We start from the raw sequence: 22,484 nt of genomic DNA, 5'->3' as shown, positions 1-22,484 counted from the left end.
AGGGCAAAGGGTAGAGAGGGGCCAGAGCCCACACAACCCCCACTACAGAGCTCACTGCAGGAGCTACAGGTCTGACTCCTCTGCTCAAAGGCCCATACCTCTACAGAGTATCAGTCTGGTTTTAGACCTTCTTGATCCATGGCAGCACTGTGGTGCCACTGACACTTCTCAGGCATCCTCACAGGGACATACTGTCTTTGTCCTTTTAAATTCTGCTTTGCTTCCTGGTGGAAGCACGTGAAGTCCTGAAATCACACGGGAAACACCCAGAGGCTCAGTGAAAAAGCGAACAAGGCACCATGGAAGCAGCGGTGCCCGTAGGAATCTGAGCTACAGCAAGGACTGATGTTCTGACCTCTACGTGCGATTTTTAGCAAGTTCAATCAGAATTTCTGAGTTCCCTTAAAGCCTTCAGCGCGTAATCGAGCATGGCATCTGGCCGCTCAAATCAAAATGCTTTCTCATCCAATTTGCATAATGTCATTATTTGATCCAGATCAACACATCAACTGAAGGAAGGTGGATTGAAGTAAAAGAATTGTAAGTATAAGAATCAGGGTAGTTATAAAAAAGAATCATTGTCCAGGCTGGTGAATTCCCCTGCCAGCGCAACAGTACTGCTGTAATGTAGGTTTAATTGGGATATCTTCAATCTAATTTAAATAAAAAGACAAAAAGCAAAAACCAGGACCTTCGGAAAGCTATTTTCTGTTAACCAGTGATATCACAGGCAGTAGAATCAATCTAGTTTTTTGGAGTAAAGTTTTCCTTAATTTAATTTCATTACGCAAGCCCTATATTTTCTCTTAATAGATGCAGAAATGTGCATATAAAACATATACATAATTGTGTATGATTTTCCCTACAAATTTAATACAGTGAAAGTAATAAAAAATTGCCCACTCAAGTGCCTTTAGCAAGCTACTCTGCCAACCCCAAGACATCAAAAGTCCTAAGGTTACACCCTCTAAACCTTTGCAATTGAGAGTTATGAGATTCTGTAAAAAATACTGTGGGTTGTTTTTTTGTGGTTTTTTTTTTTTTTGTCTTCTAATGTCAGAGCCTTGAGGGTGCAGGTACGTTGTATTTTTAAATTCATGCTCTGCAGGAAAGAGGTCCAGAAACTTATTTTAAAAACAGCCAAGCTATTTCCTGCTTTCACATAATCACTTAGCTCTCCAAACTGGGTTTTTAAGAAAAACGACACTCACGATAGAATTGTGAGTACGAGCGGTGCTGAATAAAGAGGACATTCACCTCGCTATGCCTTACTCTTATTCTAGCACTGAAAATGTGATGAATTACTTCACTATTATTCCCAAATTCTAGTTTTGGATGACTCTGACCCTGGGTAAATGAGAACAGTGTAGAGTTAATTACCTCCCAGTGATCAGGAAGAATAAAGTGAGGATGACCAGGAGAGTGAATCCACCAACAGCAGCAGTGGCAATTACAAGAATCTGTCCCTGCTCCGCAGCCATATCAGAAGCTGAAAGAGAAGCACAAAGAAAAGAGGTTAAAGCTCCATCACCCAGGGTTCTTGCAGAATGGGTAATAACATTGCACTGGTCAAATGTTGCAATTACTCTGTAATAGTTTCCTTGGTGCTTAGCAAAGACATCAGATGCGAATGCACCTGTGAAGTGAAAAATGGTAATCCATGTCCCAACTATGATGAAGAGGAGAAGATGTTTACAGGTTTTTAAAATGAGGAGCTGGCCTTATCAGACACCTGCAATTTACCGAAGTTTGAATATGACAGGATTTTAGACACAAAACTAGAACACATTTTTTCTTTAGCTTTATTTAGCTTAATCCTGCATCTAATTCAGAACTTCTCTCCCTGTTCTAGTGATTGGCAGCACTGTAGTTGAAAAAAAAAAATCTTGATTTTCTTATGCCTCATGTATTTCTCTCTGCTTTTTGTAGGACATTTAGGAGTTAAAAAAGATCATCTGAAATCATCTGGTCTCTAGACACTTGCTCTTTTTATTAATTTATTCTGTATAATGTTAAATCTTTACATTGACAAAGTACCTACTTACAGTCCAGTTGTCCAATTACTACATGAGCAGAAAAAGAATTAGGCTCAGTTTTTTCCCTATCTCCCCGCTTGTCGCTGCAAGATTTTATTTCTTAAACTCAGTTACACTTGAACATTTTCACCACATGATGTTTACCTAATCCTTACTTTCCGTTTCCATGCCAAACATAATATTCTTCTGAAAGAAGAATAAATAATTCTATTCAATGACCTCTGACAACAGTAGGAAATGTAGAAAAGAAAATAAATTTTCTATTTATCAGGAAAGCAACTATGATTTTGTAAACTTGCAAACTGTTCTATAAACAAAATCTTCAGCTTTCTTTAGTCACCAGATGATTAAAGCTTAGGGAAATCACCTCGGTCGCTGCAAAGAGAAAGCTCAGCAGGCTATATGCTCTCACTTTGCCGTTGATGAAGCCCAATACAATGCACACGTTGCTGCCCAAAGCCTCTTAAAATGTGGTTTCCAAGAAAAACAGTTGGCTTCGAAATCATATTTGTGAGTGGTTTAGAAATTAGCAGTGTAAACTGGCTTTGTAATAGTAGTAAAGCAAATAAAAACAATAGTAGTTTATGTCAAATTTTCAGCAAAACCAACTTGTTAAATCTCTGCCATTAGGTTTCTGTCCATATAATTTAATGGAGATATGCACAGGCAGTAAATTACAACGCATTCAGTATCTGTAGTCATAAGCTCTCCACAGACAAGTTAAATATATACATCTTCTTATAAATGATGTAGCAAATACTCACTGAATAGCTAATCTCCAAAATTGCATCTGGTGATATTATGGGAGTGGATTCTAGCTCTGCATTGTGTTATGTTCCACAGGGTCAGATTTAGTTGGAAAACTACAACATAACAAATATCATGCCACACCAGTAACAATGCAAATAATAACAGGCTCTCCAAATCAAATGCTGAATACTATTTTCAGACTAGCAGGGGTTGTGCTTAGTGTTGCAAGGATCGTTACAGCCAGGCACAGTTTGAAGTTGTAAATGGAGGAGGAGGTTTTAAACGAGTTGATCTTTCCCATTTCTGCAATGGAAGTGAGAGGGAAAACTGCAGCCCTCTTTTTTTTTTTTTTTTTTTTTTTTTTTAAATAGGAAAAAGAACTGTGCAAAACCAGTGAATTCAGCTGGAGAAAAGCAAACCACGGGCTTAGATAACCTAGCTGTGGTCTTCTTCAACAGACACTAACTGCCAAGAAGACAACTCAGGGCCTTTATTCATGAGAACAATGGAAATGTAGGGACTGATTCCATGGTTCAAAGCAGCACTCTGCAGCTATCGAGATGAAGAAAGTCACGTCATGGATAATTTCTGCTGAATGGAGCTGCTATTTCTTGGTGTTTTAGCTAAAACAGAATGCAATTTACCAGTTTAATAACATATATTTTCTATCAGGAACCAGAGTCAAATTCCTGAAGAAGAGACTTAGTTCTTTCCACCACTAAGCAATATAAATTTTACGTGAGACTGTACATACCTAAAAAGTGATCATTCTGTTTCTCTTGTTTGTACTTTACTGTGTTGGAAGAGGTGCCAGAGTCCAATATATTAGGATTTTTTTTTTCGAGTAGCCAAATCACTATGAAGGGCTTTCAGGTCTGAAACTTCCCAATGACCTTAATTTACTTGTCAGATAAAAACATCAAATGACAGACAAATATAATTGGAAAATGTGGACTTCTTAAAAACTGACAGAGAAGCAGGTAAGGCAAAATGATGGAAACACTTATTTTCACCTGAAGTGATCCTTCTAGAAATCAATAAGGGCACAGTGCAGTGAACAACACATATATAAGCATACGCGTACGCACATACACAGACTCCTCACATGCAGGTAAGAGTTTCCATAAAACACTATGTAGGCAGTGAGACCATAGTAATCAGTGACACTCAATCATTACAATTTTCACAGCATTTTGCCATTCTAAATTAAATTCAGCATGTCCCTCAATCTCTCTGTTCTTTCCTCATTTCTCCAGCTTTCTCTTAAGATAAAGTTCAAGTTGTAAATAGTAAGAGCTTTAACATGTATTGTTTCTGTTGTGCATGTTCTTGAATCTTTTTTGTTATTTCCTGCTTTTCCTTCCTTCATTTTTTCTCTCCATCAGCTGTGCATATATTTGTATATGACCTGTTTCTCCTCAGGACTATTCTCGATTATGCAAGACAAAAACCCCTCAGTTTAAAAACCAATTATGATAGGTTGTAAAGCCAAGCAAGTTCCTGCAACCTTATTTAATCTCTTTGGGTGTACATACTGGAGTCCTGCATTTAATTATAGAAGAACATAGCATTTTTTCCAGAATCTAATTTGGTAGACAACTTGGCCAGCATTCATATAGCTGAAATCAGTATTTTGTTGTCTCTGCACTGTTCAGCGCATGGTTTTATATCTGCCAACCATGCCCCACCCAAATCTGTCCAGTGCAGGGACAATGAGTAGCTCTGTGATCACCGGGATGAATGTGGCTGTATCATATATGGGGCCATACTCCATTTGACAGTTAAAGTTGATAGGCAAGGGGGTGAGGAAGTGCTGGTGCAACAGGACTATATAAATCACTAGCAATGCTAAGACGCATAAGGGAGCTTAGTGCCTATCTAACTGGGCTGGCTGTTTTGTCTGGTAGCATGTTTCATTCTCTCTGCCCATCTATTCAGTAAGTTCATTTTGACAAAAACATACTTTAAAAAATAAGTAGCGTAAGACAAGAAAAAGGGAGGATTCATTACTTATCCCAGCAGGTGATTAGATAGTACACTGTAATGTTTGAGTGTCGGAACTCTCCAAACACATTGTAGCTACAACTAATGTGATTAGTCAAAGTGGTTGATTTGATTTTAAAACTGCAGCACGTATCATGCATCTACCCAGGAGCATATTATCAAGATAATCTTCAGATATTTAGATATCTTCACTCCCGTTACTCTTCATGCTTAACTCAGTTTATATGCCCAAAATGACATTTAAAGTGTCTAATTGCACCGTTCCAGTTTCCTTGCTTAACGCCATGCCCAGAAATCATCTGCATCCAGCCTGCAACTGGTGTCAGTTCTGTCCCCACCACCTACTCTTTATATACATGACCTGTCTCAGCTCCTCTCTGGATCCAAATGTGTCAAGGAGGAGCTGTACTTTCCCTCCTCTCTGGGCTGAAGGGAAATAGCCTGAGGCTTCTTCACTTCCTCACTGGGAAGAAATGGTGCAGAACTTTTAGTCATGGTGCAAGAAGATGAAAGAGGGAGAGAATCTTCCAGCCCTGTTCTTTCTTTTCTTCGAGCGAATTTCTCCAAAATCTTTTAAAAGGTTGTATATCTGGTACAAAAGGGCTGGGAGCCCTAATGACAGCTCACTTCTGTCTCTTAGCTACATCCTTTAGTTATTTCAATTTGACATCTATCAGGTAGCGGACCTTCCAGCAGAGTGAAAGATAAAAAGTGACAGAAAGACAGCTAGACAGATAATAGTGAGTAGCTGTAAGATAGATAAATGTGGACGGTGTGAACTGGAGCTCTAATAGACAGGAACTGGCTGTCAGATGGATTTACAAGGCATTGTAAACAACAGTGCTTAAGAACAATAAAGAAAAATATAAAGTCTAATTAGAGTAACCTTTACATTTTCAGGAGTGCTGCAGTTCCTGTACTTCCATGAGCTGATGGGCTCCAAGCTAAGGGGGAATGTGGGAAAGGGGTGAGGCAATGGAAATGTAATCTTAAAAAGCACTTTTAAAAGGGAAAAATAATGCCATCACTAGTGTAAGGAAGTAAAACTTTTTGGTACATATTCACTTGAAAAGCTTTCTTCCAAGTGTTGCCCCTAACATTAGCTTTCTGGCCAGTGGAGGAATGGAAAGCCTGTGCAAGCAGTTTGAGATCTGAGCAAGGATGTTGCTCTTGTTTAGGAAATGCAGAGGAAAAGTAAAGTCTCTGAGGCTTCTGGCACATTCAGTAGGGAAATCGGATAGGACAAAGTCAAATTTGAAGAACAAATGGCTTAAAATATGAAACATAGTAAGGAAATACTTGAAGATTGAAATTAGATGTTCTGAGGTATGCAGTGCTGACTACTATTGAATGAGCAGTAGGACTAAGCAGATGTGGGAAGAGATCCAGCAAGACAGTTTCTAAATATGAGATATCTGCCTTATCATTTGTTTGTTCATTTCATCCAGTAACTTATTTACTTTTGTCAAAACATCAAACATTCTAACAAAAATAAATTTCCATTTTGCATTGGCAATTTGATATACTTTCAAGAATCCTAGGGACATCCTCTCTGTTGTGGTATGAACCAGATAATGTGCTTAGACCTCCATCAGAATCAATGAATCAGGACCCTTCTCTTGAGCTTTGGAGTTCTGGAAAGAGCGGAGCTCAGGGTCTAAGTCACATCAGGTGGCAAATCCAAAATAGCATGATTTGAGGCTGAAAAGTTAAAGATTCATTTTGTGGATGTGGAAAGAGGAGGAAGAATGCAAGAATTCAGTAGATCTAGCAATACAAAAAAGTCACCATCTGTGTCTATGGTAAAGAAATTAAAGCTATTGTTTCATCAAGATCGGGGTTTCAGGTCAATTAATTTTTCACAGTCCTCAAATTTATAAAATACCTAATAGGCATTCTATTATGACTTCTAATTTTTTTTTCATTTTTATTGTTAATATGATTCCTTCAAAGCATACAAAGTCTACGTTGCTTTTGGATTAAAAATCATCATGTGCTTATGTTTATCACTCGGTTCAGCCCAAGCACTAGTCCACACTGCACACATGTTAGTTTGCCCCTTAGGTCCCTTCTGAAACAAGCCAACTAGCTCCTTTTCAGATTTTTTTTTTTTTTTCCTAATGACAGGAAGGCTGACATGGAAAACACCCTTGATTTTAAAACAAGAGACCTACAGCATGAAAATATTACACTGCCTAACAGCTGTAAATTGTTCAGTATTTTACAAATTCCTCTAGGCACAATGGCCTCTAAGGTGATATAGTAAAATAAAATCCCTCTGGAAAAAAAGGAATGCTTCCAATCACTGATTTTTTTAAATTAAAAAACCCCAACCAAACAGAAAAAGAGAGAGAGAGAAATAGAGAGGGAGAGAGAAAACAGTGATTAAAGTCTGTTTGCCCTGGGACGAATTATTTTATAATTCTCAGAATATATTTTATTCTGTCCTAGGAAGGACCGGATATTTTTGTGGTGACTCAGATAGTTGTTGCTCCTGATATATAAAAGCAGGAACTACGAGTGAGATTATGGTTCAATTTATAGCCACAGCAGTGGTACACGTGTGTGCTGGAGTGTATGAAACCCTGTTAGCTTTGCTAGAAGTGTTTTGCCTGTAAGGTGCTGAAACGGAGAGACTGAATAAAATGGCAATAAGGAACACGGTCAAAAGCAGTAGTTACTATGCTTTGTAAAGGCATTACATTCCCAGCAGCAGCCTCTTAGCTTTAACAGCGGAAGAAATCCCTGAAAACATCCATTCACCCATCCTGGCTTCCTTGAAGAGAATTTTTCTGACTTTTCTAGGTAACTCCATTTCCTTTCACAAAGAAAGTACAAATTTTACTCTTTTAGATGTTCCATTTACTGGTCTCTGTAGCAGGGAGAAGACTTCAACAATATGCTCCCTAAACAATGGCTGTCTCAGTCTGCCAGTCAGTAAGTGAAGGTGCTCCCCAAAAACCAGATTAGCATGATTAACTAACTGTTTTTTCATTACTCCTATAGCCTTCTTTCTGCTTCATGCACCACTGTTAATAACCATACCAAAATGTCTGGGTGTTCCTAGTAATGATGTATCTAATTTTATCCTATATAACTGAAGCAGCACAGACAGTGTTTCAACCAGTAAACTGGAGAGGGCATGACAGCACTGTCCTGCCCAGGACAGTACGTTTTAGGACACTGACATACATGTCACACAACTGATGAATCAACATCTGTTCCATTACTTTTTTTACAACTTGTCTATCATTTGAAAGAATCATAGAATCATAGAATCGTTAGGGCTGGAAGGGACCTTCAAAGGTCATCTAGTCCAACCCCCCTGCAAGGAACAGGGATATCTCCTACTAGATCAGGTTGCTCAGGGCCTTGTCCAACCTGGCCTTGAACGTCTCCAGGGATGGAGCATCCACCACCTCTCTGGGCAACCTGTTCCAGTGTTCTACCACTCTCATAGTAAAAAATTTTTTCCTAATATCCAACCTGAAACTACCTCCCTCTATTTTAAAACCATTACCCCTTGTCCTATCATAACTGGCCATCCTGAACAGCCTCTCCCCATCTTTCCTGTAGGCCCCCTTGAGGTACTGGAAGACCGCTATAAGGTCACCCCGGAGCCTCCTCTTCTCCAGGCTGAACAGCCCCAACTCTTTCAGCCTGTCCTCATAGGAAAGGTGCTCCAGCCCTCTTATCATCTTCGTGGCCCTCCTCTGGACCCTCTCCAACTGGTCCATGTCCTTCTTATGTTGGGGACTCCAGAACTGGACGCAGTACTCCAAGTGAGGTCTCACGAGGGCAGAGTAGAGGGGGAGAATCACCTCCCTCGACCTGCTGGCCACGCTCCTCTTGATGCAGCCCAGGACGCGGCTGGCCTTCTGGGCCGCAAGAGCACATTGCCGGCTCATATTGAGCTTCTCGTCCACCAGTACTCCCAAGAAAAATTCTAATTTTGGATTGCTCACTTGCATTGGGTTTGCGTGGCAAGCTTTTGGTAATGGCAGGGCTACAGGGGTGGCTTCTGTGAAAAGCTGCTAGAATCTTCCTCTATGTCAAATAGAGCCAATGCTAGCCGGCTCCAAGACGGACCCACAACTGGCTAAGCTTTGGTGGGCACCTGGCATCCAGCCAGGGTCAACCCACCACATCACTCTATCACCATTTATTAACAAATTATGCCAATATCAAGCAGGGTAAATGGAATAACCTTGGATGTTCACCTCCAACTAGTCCTGGAATTCTTCTCTAAATCATAGAATCATAGAATGGTTTGGGTTGGAAGGGACCTCAAAGACCATCTAGTTCCAAGCCCCCTGCCATGGGCAGGGACACCTTCCACTAGATCAGGTTGCCCAAAGCCTCATCCAACCTGGCCTTGAGCACTTCCAGGGATGGGGCAACCACTGCTTCTCTGGGCAACCTGTTCCAGTGCCTCACCACCCTTACAGTGAAATGCTAAGACTACAGCATATATAATTGATAGAGAGCTGAAGGATGTTACAAGCTAACGCCAATTGAGAAGGATTTTTATCAAACACATGACTTGAAATATTTTTCATCATTTTTATAAGATTGTTGGTTGATAAATTTTCTGTTGACAACACAGACTTTTAACAGATTTTATTCTGCCTAGCCTTCTCATGAAAATGTTAACTTTATTAGAAATCAGTATAGCTCACATTAAATTAATTAAAATCTGTCTACCTGAAAGACCACAGAAGTAACTGCAATTGTGGAATTTTCACCAAGTAACTTGTTTTTAACGGGTAGTGATGAAGGGAGCTGCAATAGTTCACCTTGATTTTGTGGTTTAACTCGGCTGGCAACTAAAAACTACACAACTGCTTGTTCACCCTCCCCCAGCCCCGGGGAATGGAGAAGAGAATTAAAGGGGAAAAGGGAAGAATGGGTTGAGACAAGAACAATTTAATAATTGAAATAAAATAAACCAAAAAGTAATACTGATAAAATAATAATAAAATTATTATAATGTATGAAATGATAATAATATATACAAACAAGTGATGCGCAGTGTAATTGCTCACCACCCAGTGACCAACGCACAACTTGTCCTGACAAGTGACTCCAAAACCAGAGAAGTTTCAAAATTGCAATCCTGGAAAAGCAAGAGTCCCAAAAAGAGATCCAAAAAGTGAGTGAGAGAGAGGTAGAACCCGAGAATTCAAGAAAATCAAAATTTCCAGTCAATCCTCATCTATATACTGGGAATGACATTGTATGATATGGATATTGGCCAATTTGCACCTCAATTCTAATTCTAAACTGAAATCATGTTGTGAGTCCTTTGTTCCCACCATGCTCCCCCCAGTCTGCTGTACACCTGCACACTAATAAAACACGGGAAGCTGGGAAGTCCTTCATGTCTCAGCACCAACTACAAACATCAATGTGTTATCAACATTCTTCTTATAACAAACTCTATACCACAGCCAAAACACAGGGCTATTCTAGCTACTAAAAAGGAAAACTAACTCTGTCCCAGCCAAAACCAGGACATTTGGTCTGATATTATTAGGTATCTTTCAGAATTATTGAGAAGAATATATATGAAAAAATCAGAAAATTTTCAGCTGAGCTGCATCGTGCCAGAGTAGTAAATGATGAAAACAGATTCCTACACAGCTTGACTTAGACTGGTTTGTAAGACAGATGCACGCCAGCGAGAGCAAATTAACATTTACATGTATTGATATAACGATGCAGTCCAAGTCTCAACACAACCCTCCTTGATCCCTCCATCTAAATGTAGGTCAGTATCTTGGAATACAATGGTACTGACAACAACATTGCTATGTTCTAGTTATTCAGCTGAGTAAGACAATGCTCTAGTTCAGGCAGCAAGTGCTTAGACCCATAAGTAAAAGAAAACTGAATTATAAGGAGGTAAGTAGTGTTAGGTTTGTTTATGGCATCATAGTTTTCCAGTTTAATTCAGTATCAGGTCCAGCTCTGATGTTATACTTCCAAAAGGATGTTAAAATTTTGGAGAGCTAAAAAATTATTCAATGTTTGGGAAAATTTGGGGTTTTTTTTGGGTGAGAGAGATCATTCATATCACTTATGGGAAAGACAAGAGAATTCTTAAAAATGGCATGCACACCCTTAGATGAGGAAGAGATTTCTGACAGTATTTGGCTTAATGTGGCAGAAAAGGGTCACAAGATACAAGCTATATAAAAAAATTCAGGTTAGAAATAAGGTGCAACGTTTTAATTACGAGGCTTAAGCACTGGCACTATCTACCTATAAGTATGGTGAGCTCCCCATTCCTGGAAGACTTCAAATCAAGACTATTTGTACATGGGAGGTGTTATATTTCAATCCATTATCATCAGCTGTCTGGAAAAGTTACAGACATTTGTCCCGTGTTATGCAAGGGGTACAAATGAATGACAATAATCATCTGATATTGCCTTAAAGTTTAGAATAGGCCAATTTTTAAAATACTGCTATGAGGAATTAAAATATTTGGAGAGTAACAAGGGACCATTTGACTGGTCACTGAGTACTGCTTCAATCTGAAATAAGTAGTATTTACCAGCAAGCTCTTACTTTGCTTTTTTTTTCCCTTTGAAATCTATAGCAGAACTATATAAATATTTGAATAAGACCACAATCCTTTGAACTACCCTTTTAATTAGACTGAAGTCTTTATCTAGCTCCAGGTACCATTTCAAACAACAGCAGACTTTCTCTCGACCTTCATCTCAATTGATCATAAACAAAACTTCTTCTGTCTACATTTCCTTTCACACAATAATTTATATTTATAACAAATCAAATACTTTTAGTAAGGCACAAGCTTAAGCAACAGATGTTGGCAAACAGCAAACAGCAAATACATAACGTGTATTTATGTTTCACTATCAAGATTCACACTGAGTGCTTAGAAGTAATAGAGGTAATAAATGTTTAAGAGTGTTGTGAGCTCTAGCTCACCATGCAGCCCAAGAGCCAGTTGCATTAGTGCAACTGAGAAGGAGATGTGGGGCTGGGAAGGAGTGAGTGGAATCTGACTCCCAGGAGATGTTTCTATCAGCCGTGTCAATGACAGAAATGTCACTGGAACCATAGTCTTCCTGATTTAGATGGGTAAGTCATGTTTCCACAAACATGAAGTAGGCTCATAGAGGTTTAAATATAATTTACTTTTGATAACAGTTATGTCCCTGGACATAACTGCCTAAAGCCTAGTATTTATTGCATCAGAAGATGCAGACAGGATCTATTGGAATTCTTGAAAGCACCCAAGTGCTCAACTCCTATTCAAACCAATTGGCTTAAGTACCCAAAACATTTTAAAAAGTTCAATTAGGCATTAAGCACTCAGAAATCTAATCCTAAAACATTTTTGAAATAGAAGTTAAGAAGAAATGAAAATGGAACACAAACCCGTGGGTGCTCTTGAAAACACTTACATAGTTTTGAGTCTGTACTTTAGCTTAAGCAACTTGAATTCTAAAACACTAATGAAAAACATGGTATACATAATTGGTTAATGAAAGCAATTTCATTAATGAGTGTTTTAGTGTTGCATCTTCTACACTAATTCTATCTCAAATACTTGTAAATACCTTGTTTGCGGTTTCTTTGAACAGAGAGGGCAACACATAACTTAAATATAAAATTGTTCAGAGCATGAACATCACACATAGCATCAAGCCTTTTTGCATATTCTGTAGGAATATGCAGGTTTTTTGCTTATTACTGGCAAATTTAGTAGGCTTATTGGTTTAGGGAAATGCATATTAAAGTTTTCATTTTTTTTATTTGTAGAGTCTGGGAGCACTAAAACTACCAACAAAAGACTCCATCTCTGTGTTCTGGGAGCTTGCAGGAAGCTGCTAGACTTGGTAAAACCTGACTAAGAGTATTTCTAGCTGTCAAAAGGAAGACCTTCTTTAAGCAAATAAAGGATTGTAGAATCATAGAGTATCTCAAGTTGGAAGGGACCCATAAGGAAATTCTGCAGAAGAAAACATTCCTTCAGTTGCAGCGTTGGGCTAAAATTTCTATTTGTCATAAATCCAGAATTGTAAGGCTGAGGCTTACTTGTTTTTTATTGTACAGCAGTGGTCATTTTGTGATAAGCAAATGGTATGGATTCAGCCATTCAAACTCCCAATGTCTCACTGTTTTAGAATTAGATGCTACTTCTATTGTATTTGATTTTTTTTCCTTCAGTGAAACTTACTTTCATCTCCAGTTTCAAATTCAAACTTCTGGCTATAGCCGCTGTATCCTGCTGCCGTCCTGACTCTGATATGAAATATATACTTGGTGGCTGGCTTGAGACCTGTGATGATAACACTTGGAGCCTTGGACCTTGTGGAGGAATAGCTGAGCTGCTCATGCTCCTGAGGGATAAAAGAGGGAAGAAATGATATCAAGTTGAGTTGTACAAACTTTGCAAAAATGATACAGCAGAACTGAAGGTCCACGTTCTTCTCATGAATGTAAAATGTGTTTATAAAAGGAGGTGCAGGTATGGATTTCTGTACTTTGATTTTGTGCTACAGTCATAATGTATGATATGGCCTTAAATTAGATTTCAATTTTTTATCTTAATCTTTCATATAAACACATCACATCTTTGTGACTTGGGTTAGTAATTACGCTGTAGTCAAAACAATATGGAATTAGTACAAGACTACATTCACAGAAAATGGCAGCTAGAATGGTAGCTAATTATTTTTGCACAATGGACAAACTAGGAGGTCAGTAAACACTAGTAAGCTGTAAAGTAAAGATGTGGGAGTATTTAAATACCCGCTACTCACTTCTACCCGCAGGTAGTGCCAAAATGCCGGCGCTATCCGTGGGTAGACCTGTGGGTAAAAGAAAATAAAAATTAACTTTTTCTTTAAAGTCTGTAAACTTCTAGCATAGTTCAACTGCTTCACTGCTGTTGAACTGAATTTCTCTTTCCAGGTAGCTGTAATGTAGTTGTACATGAAATTCCCTTTCACACTCTATAAAGAGAAACACTCTCTGCAAAGTCCTCTGTTAATCTCCTAGAAGGTGATCCTGGGCATCTGCTGAGAACTCCTGACTCTCGCAGAGATTACTGAGAATTATGATGTGCAGGGATCACTGGGAATTACCATTGAAGATGAGCTGCTGTAGCATGGAGACCAGTCACATCGATTGCTGTGCAAAAACTAAGTGCTGCCTTGCTAGACAGGTCATTGACGATACTTGTACATGAGGGGATGACTTAAAAGAAGAGAGAGTTTATTCCCTGTCATTAGTTACTGTCATTCGATCAATCAGTAATCTGCAATATTTTATATGGTGCCTTAAGGCCAGCTTTACTACTTTGTAGCAGGATTTGGCTCCAAACTGACATATGCGTAGAAATGTCCTTGGCATATGCTTAACAATCCAGCTGTGATACCCATAGGGCACCATATACATTTATTATACCATGCAGTAATATTAGAGTATGTAGAAGTTATTAAAAGGGTGCTTCCAGCCTGTTAAGAAGGAAACAATCTGTTTCACAGAAGAGATATAACCAGGAGAAGAATAGGTTTCAGTTAGATTCTGTTGGACTTGTAAACTCTTCTGAGCAACACACATATTTTTTACACAAACCAAACACTTTTATATAAAACATGCTGAGCCACCTTCAGTCATGGTGTAAGAGAGTCACATTAGCATAGGGTAGCAGGTATATCAGTATTCCCCCAGTAGGCATAAAAGGACATGTCTAAGAAAACCAAATTAAAAACCAAACACACAAAAATAACCTAATGATTCTGTCAAGTGAAGGAGAAGAATGACCAATACCTAAAATAATTGCATTTAATGCTTACTTCAAACAGTAGAAATAATTTGAGAAGTGTTGATTTGTTCTACACTCTATTACTAAATTTTGAAACAGCAAGAAGTGTATATTTAAATTGAAATAGTAAGACACAGTGTACATGTAATCTTATTAATGGAGACTATGATTAATATACCATCTAACATCTTCTGTAACTATCAGATTTGCCACAATTACTTGAATGTTATGACTTCACTTTGAACACGTTAGTGGATTTTAGATATACTTTTTTTTTTTTTTAATTTCAGAAAATATCAATTTTCTTCTGACAGAAGGCCAAGATGTTAAAGTGATGGATATTTTTTTTTTGTGATTAAGCTTGCTTCAACTTGAAAAATAGCATGTATGTGAGCAAAAAAGGTGTAATAGGTTAATACTCAGATTTGTAAGTAAATAGAGAACTCCTACACATACAGAGGAGTTTTCATACTACTTTATGTGCCTTTCACAAACATTCAGAGTGTCTTGAATAGCTAATTTCTATTCTATAGCCTTGTTATATGTGCAACTTTCAGGGACTTTCATGTGTAGAGGGGTCATATAACTGGACATGTAACTTGGCCAGGGTATGCACACTTGGAGAACACAAGACTTGAATTTATTTAGTAATGAAGCTGCTGACTAAAGTGAATACATTTCTGTCCAAAGAGACCAAATCTTTCAACACAAGCTAGCGACCATCTCAAAATCAATCTAAGAATTAGGTAAAAAAAAAAGCCACTACCTAATTTTGCACTATTCTGAGACCACGCTGAATCATAGGTAAGTTCAAAGCATTTAACAATTTACTGGGTTTTTTTATGACCTGCTGGAGAAATTGCAGGAACAGTTTCAGAAAAATTTGATGGAATTGTACAAAGAAATAGGATCCTTCAGAGGAGAATGGAAATGGAAATTTTGTAAAAAATCAGTGGAAACTCCCCAAGATTCAATGATTAGATTTTCTTCCTGAAGCCTGCAGAACAAGGCCAGTGAAAGAGAAGAACTGGGAATGACTTCTGAAAAAAACCCCGATGTAAGTGATATCTGTTATGTTATATCTGCTATTACAGGCTAACTACTGCTTGTGTAAAACAAAGCATTGGGATATAGCAGCTCCCTAGCCAAAGATGTGGACAGACAGTTATCAAGTATAATTTATTATTTTCAGTTGGTCAAAGATAATGAGTGACAAGGATGGTGACGGTAGCGTTCAATCAACAAAATGGGTCCCTCTATCCCTGTGGGCAGGCTGTGGCTAACAGCAGCTTCCTGAGGGGCAGCCATCTCTGCCTGTCCCTTCTGGGCAGTGGAAAGTATTTTGGTCACCTCCAAGGGTTGTCTGGCTTGCTACCCCCTCACCGCCTGCCTGGGACTGCTTGTGGGAGGCCCTGAGGGGTCCCATCTCCGTGCCCTCCCATTTCCTTTCTTTTTTCCTTTCTGCAGCTTCTTACACCATCCATCACACAGTTTGAAAAACGATGTCTAGAAGTACACGATCATAAAAGTAATACTGCTGTCATAGGGGAAAGGGGGTGGGATTTGTTACTGCAAGTGAAATAGGGGAAAGGGAACCTGCCACCTTGGTGTATTTGAGCAGAAAAAGCTTCAGAAGCCTGTACCTGAGGAGACAGTTGCTCAAACTTGAGACAAAATGATTAACAGCTGGAAACTTCACATTGCTTTAGGTGAATGTTTCACACAAATAAATCAGCCTTTTTGGACTGAATTTATATAGAAGACAATTCTCCAAAGAGTGGATGCTTTGCCATTACTTCCTTCTCATGACAACGACTAGATCTGCAGCCTACCTGGAAAGCCAGTGCTTTCCACAGAGAGACACAATTTGAGGTTGATGGGGATGGCTCTCAAGGTTAGCCACTCCTTCTGCCATGATATTTCTCAGGGAGGCTAAAAACAGTCTCAAAATAAAAGAATACAATTCTAGCCTGCAGAGAAGTATGGGATGCTTTGTCTTATTCTTGCCACGGATAATATGCACTTACTATTGCATGAATTCTGAGTTCAGAAAGTGAATTTTAAACTGCAGGACTTGGATGTACGTCCTGGATGTTAGTGCATGCTTTTACTTATTTTACACTGTGGCATAATTTAGACATATATAAGCACCCCTGTCATGCACCCTATTTTCCATCTAAGGGAAGGATTTTGTGGGCTAGAAGGAGCCACAGCATGCTCTGTGATAGATCTCTGACCCAGACAGTGATGGGACCAGAATCAATGGGAAATGTCAAGGACTATATCTGTTCTGTATTTCTTGATAACTACAGAGAACTACCACAAAATCTGCAAAATAAAAGTTTCACTGATATGGCTGTATTTCCCAGCAGTAAGCAGTAAGTGAACTGTTGACAATTATACCATGGTTCAGATTTCACATAAAGGGAGAAGTAGAAGAAGTGCTCTGATCTTTCACATTAGTATCAGAGCAGCATTTGTGATCTTAAGACAGCCTAGGACTCACAAGAAGCAGTTCTGAGAACACAGGGGGCTGAGGGTTGAAACATAAGTTAAAGGAGTCTATCTAATATCATGTACTCATATAACTACTAGTCAGAATCTGATACGAGGAAATTCCTAAGACCTCTTCCACAGCCTACTGCAAATTTATCTTGGTGAAAATCTGTAATTAAAACATAAATATAATCCAAATGACAAGTGACGTCAATGTTCAAAATACAGAACCTATGACTAGCTATCCAAGTTAAACAGAATTATAATACGAACTTTCCAAATGCTATCTCCGTTTCTAAGGAAATTGCATTTTTCTTGTTGTTTGTGTGATCCTGCTTGTCATTGGATTCAGTTGTGGTTATGACAGCTTGGTCTGTGCAGGAACGCGAGCACTTTTCAGAAGCAAACTCTTTCCTGCAGCCACCTCTGCATGAGTATCTGAATCTGTATTTATCCTAATTTTATACCTGATTTTATAGTCAAGACATTTTTTCATATCTAAAGAAACAGACTGACTGAATGGAAGTTACAATGGTACTAATGGCCTAAGACTAGACAAACTGATTTAATAGAGTAGCAGGATCAGAGTATTAAAAATAATGAAAAGTTTTCTGCTTTTGCAATGCAACAGAACAGCTGCATCTGTCCTATCAAGATATGCTATAATGAAACACTTCCACTGTATGACATCATCAGATTAAATGATTGTTCTTCATTGTGTCTCACTGAAAGTTAGCTACTTTATTAATGAGTGTCATATTCATTTGATGTCCAGATGTTATATTATCATGGTGAGTATTACCATTTTCTCATATGCCCAAAAGAAAAGGGATTCTTTCTGATAACATTAACACTTGCAAACAAATAGATGAACCTCCACATGCCTATGTAAATGTGCTGCTCTCTAATTTTATCCCCACCTTACTTCAGAGGGAAACCCCACAGAAATGAAGACTCTGTGCATATACATGAATTAAATATTGATAAAGACTAATCAAAATGTGATGATCTTTTATCAGTTTAGACTCAAACTGCAGAGTTTACATTCTGATGCCACAGGTGAGAAAAAGTATATATAAATAAAAATGTTTTGTGCAAAAAAAGATTAAAGGAAACAAAAATTGAAATGCAGAGTTTTGCTTGTAGTGCTCCTTTAAAACCTTTAAAAGATTAACTTTTAAAAGTGACCTTTAAAAGATTAACTTTACCAGCAAAGCACTGATAAAAATCCAGGTACTTTCAGGTGCACAAGATTTGTCATCATTGATATTTGAGTGGGAAAAAGAAACACGGCTCTAATCAAAATAATACCAGTCCTTACTTTAGCAACTGAAAAAGAAAACCAAATATAATTTTCTATCATTTAGAATACATAATGGGAGGTCCAGGTACCACTCTCTTGCAGTTTACTCTATCTAGCTTATTTTACAAATGACTATCAAGGTATTCAGTTCATTGAGTCTCATGAGTAACTGAAAAGCCTTCTTAAACTGACACTGAGGAAAGGATTTTCAAAGGCTTTTGCCAGCTGAAAACATACTTATTGTGTACCCACAACTTCCAAATATATGTGTGCAGAAAGAATCCAGGGAGAGAGTAACTGCATTTACTATCTGCTTGCAAATACATTTTCTAGTTTATATCCATTGCCCTCCAACATGAAAATTCTGTACTTAAGCCATATAAACCTCCTTAGCCTTTTCGGAGCGCTATCACTTCACAGAAAGAAATAATAATAGAGATTCAATCTATTTACCACAGGGACCAACTCTTTCTCTTGTGCACTAAAGCACAATGTCAAAGTTGTATAAGTACCACATTAAAGTAAAGAAGATTCAGAGTTCCGTGATTCAGACATTATCAATGTTTAAATAAAAGCACCAATTAAAAAAAAAGAATATTTTATGAGACCATTTGGTCACATATTTTCCTCTTTCCTATATACATCAGTTTGAAGGATATACACAATGTGACCTACAGAGGAAGCATCATTTTTTTAAAGGAATGGCCACAATTCTGGAAGATAGGAATGGACCAGAGCTGTGATTAATAAAAATTCCTATCATGGAATCAGCTATGATGGCACTTAATTACCTCCAGAGTCAGCTGAACTTTAACACTGTGATACACATTAGAATATAACAGTATGTAATTACTAGGTGCAGCCAATATGTGATAAATCAGTTCAAATAGAATCTATTACAGACAAATAACAGCTAACTATGGAGTTTGTACCTACTGTCTGTGTTTTTCAAGAAAAACATAGCCCCACAGCACTAATTTATGGAAATTGCCTTTGATTTATACTGCCCATATTCCTCTCACAACAAATTTGTCCCAAATAATTCTCAAAAGTTATTTTCTTTCTTAGCAAAAAAATATTTCCATAATACAACTTCTGAATGTCTATTGCCCCATGTCAAATCTTGCTTCTCATCTTACATAGATTGTTGTAGATGAGGAGTAATTACACTGAAATCAGTAAAATCAACTACACCCGGGAAACTCAAAGTCTGCCTGTGAAAGCTTCTCTATATTTACTAATTTTGTGCACAATTTTCTCTTAGAAGACTATTTTGACCTATAGTATATTTGTTAACATGAATGCCAGCAGTAATATTTGGAAGATATTAGAGAAAAGACTCATAGGTCCAAAAATGTGCTTCTAACATTCATCTGATTATAATATGATTAACAATATTGGATAAATTTTCATTTCAATATAGAGTGACAAGGAAAATTACAGTAATTGAAATAATACTTAAAGCTGCCATTCATATTCTTAAAAAAACGCTTCCTAAAAATCTTGTACCTTTGATTTCCAGCTGACCAACAAACTTCAAGTAAATTTAGAAAAGTGATTACAAAGATTTGAGGACCAATCTGAAATAAGATGAAAAGTCAGATAGGAAAAAGTAGAGTAATAGAGAAAATTGCCGATGGCTCTACTATTTGCTTCAGGAAAGAAACCTGAAGCATTTTAAGGCATCACCCACTTCAGGTTGTAATCTTCTCCCTTCCCTTCTCGACCTCTCTTGTGATTAATCTGAGATGCAACACTTTGGGGAGCTGAAGTACTAAAGTGTGTTTTACCTGTTTGGCCTTTCAATATTTTATATTTTGATTGCCTGTCAGTCAGCTCATCACTTTCTCCATACGTAAAGTAAAGCTGTCAACAAGAAAAGGGGAACAACAGATAACCAATCATAAAGAAAATATGGAAAGGCCAAAACCCAGCCAAACCTCATTTTAATTGGATTATATAGCTGGAAATGTAGAAATGAGTTGATGTGAGGCGAGCCATGTAAAAGCGAAAATTAAATGAGGAGACACGAGGACAGGGTGACCCTAAACCAGCGTCAACATTCTCACCAGCACAGCGAGGTGAGAGGTGGGCAGAGCAGGAGCTGTCTGGCTCACATGGTGGGCCAACGGGGAACACGGGGTGTGAAGGCAGCAGAAAGGACACTGCTGATCCTACTGACAAGGAGATGAAACTGAAAGGAATAAAACCAGGTCTGTGCCTTAAGGTGGTGACGGAACAGGGTGCAATTCAGAATATAATAAAGGGAGGTGGGGAACGTGACTCGGATTGTCAGATAAGCGCAGATATTAAACTCCATCCTTCTAGCAGTTACGAGCTACTCTGATAACATTCGTTTGCCAATTAAAAATATTTACCAGTGAAAACCTCTGCACCAGTATCTCCAGGAGCCTTTCTAACTTCAGCATATAGAAATATCAGCCTCTCCAGTTGTCCCTGAAGATTCTTCTTATTTTTTCCTTCATTTTAATTTTCTTTTGCCTTGCACTGCCTTTTCCAGTTGGGAAGAAGTAAGGAACCGCTGCGAGCGTGAACTCGCTTACTAAAGGTAAAAAGCAACTCAAGCAGTACACAAAAGTTTTGCTGTCATCTTTGGACAGTAAAGCACAGCTTCTTATGAGATACCTAACACTAAGGTGTAATGAGATAATAAATCTGCTGACAAATACAGCTCAATGGGAAACAGATGCAATCCTGCAAAATTTGAAGACTGGAAGCCTTCTTTGACTTTCTTTGCTGGGAAACAAGCCCAGAGAACTATGCATATATAGCTAGTGGGCTAATTCCCAAGTCATTCATTTGGTACATGAGATTCATAGTTCAAATTTCTGAATCAGGTCTTGTATTTGCCACTGCAGACTTGAGACTCCACGTAAGCAGTACCGGTTCCTTCTCCTCATGCTCACCTTTAACACTCCACCAGAGTTCAACAATCTGCAGATTAGTGGGTTTCTGATTTAACCAAATTTGCTTCATTATGTCTTACAGCTCATAGACTTTTCTTTCATAAATTTACTTAATTATTTTTTTGAACCAATTTTGCTTGTGGCTTTCAAAACATCCCTGGGCAACAAGCTTAATTACAAACTGTTTTTACAACTGGATTTTTTGTTAAATCTGCTTCCTGCTGATTTTATTGAATATACTCTAGTTCCTTTTCTATAAAAAGTAACGAATAATCATAAATATCAATGATTTGTTCAGTCAAACTCAACATATCTCTGTATATCATAGGAACAGTACTTCTAGTTACAGATGGGAAGTAGGTCACTGGATAGCGAAATTTTTAAATTGAAAATGCAAGACCCTGGAGGAAAGATAACAAAAAGGGACAACTCATAATGTAAAAAAACTGCAATGTAAAAAGCCACAGTTCAAACATCTGAAGGTCTCTAAGTTACTCAGACATACAGCAGGCAATCTTCTCATGCCTAACATTATCAGCATTGGTAAACTCTCAGGTCTACACAAAAAACCGTTGCATTCCTTCACGGCAGAACCCAAAATTGTAGTTCTCCTACTTCACATTGAAGAGTGAAGACATTAAGGTAAGGAAGCATCTTACAACTGAAGTGGAATTTCAATTTCAATACAAAAGCAATGATTCAGTTTTTCAGAAGACTTCTACAACGACAGTGACTTGCTACAATACAATGCAGCCGATGTTCTATATTGACAAAAAAAAAGCACAACGTATTTTCAAAGCTTTGAAATGCAGGTAAATCTACCAATCCTAAAAATGTAGTACAGCACTGAGTCAGCTACAGAAAACTCAGCTATAATGGTGCTAATGACAAAAACTACTTAATTTACCTAATTTCAGAATCCCTACAATACCTATAGGTAGTTAGATCGAGGGTTTTGATTAGGGCTCCTGTTCTGTGCTGGACATTTTGTCAGGTTTGTAACACTGCTGGAAAATTTTAAGTGCTGTGTGCAATTTTTACAAATGCCCTTGTGAAAACTACATGCTATATTAAAAAACTCTTGAGGCAACAAGCCTTTCCAATTCCTTTTTAAAATGTGTTTCAGCCTTTCACGGTGTTAGGACAGGTAGAGTGACTGG

The 22,484-nt window shown here is 38.1% G+C and overlaps 1 protein-coding gene across 2 annotated transcripts in view; it reads right to left on the bottom strand.

The window, feature by feature from the left end:
- EPHA6 (EPH receptor A6) overlaps window positions 1–22,484 on the bottom strand; it is a 524,483-nt gene that overhangs the window by 127,125 nt on the left and 374,874 nt on the right. Inside the window, exons 7-9 of one of the 2 annotated variants that reach the window (XM_086629497.1) lie at window positions 13,592–13,639; window positions 13,006–13,168; window positions 1,381–1,489 (exon numbers count right to left, since the gene is read on the bottom strand). In XM_086629497.1, the coding sequence (XP_086485623.1) occupies window positions 1,381–1,489; window positions 13,006–13,168; window positions 13,592–13,639 (320 nt within the window). The remainder of the gene's footprint in view (window positions 1–1,380; window positions 1,490–13,005; window positions 13,169–13,591; window positions 13,640–22,484) is intronic. The other variant, XM_086629571.1, reaches the window with a different exon arrangement.

Source organism: Tauraco erythrolophus, chromosome 1, assembly GCF_009769465.1.
Source record: "Tauraco erythrolophus isolate bTauEry1 chromosome 1, bTauEry1.pri, whole genome shotgun sequence".
NCBI classification, from domain to species: domain Eukaryota; kingdom Metazoa; phylum Chordata; class Aves; order Musophagiformes; family Musophagidae; genus Tauraco; species Tauraco erythrolophus.
The sequence above is the reverse complement of the archived record's forward strand: the minus strand, read 5'-3'. Positions and strand labels throughout refer to the sequence as shown.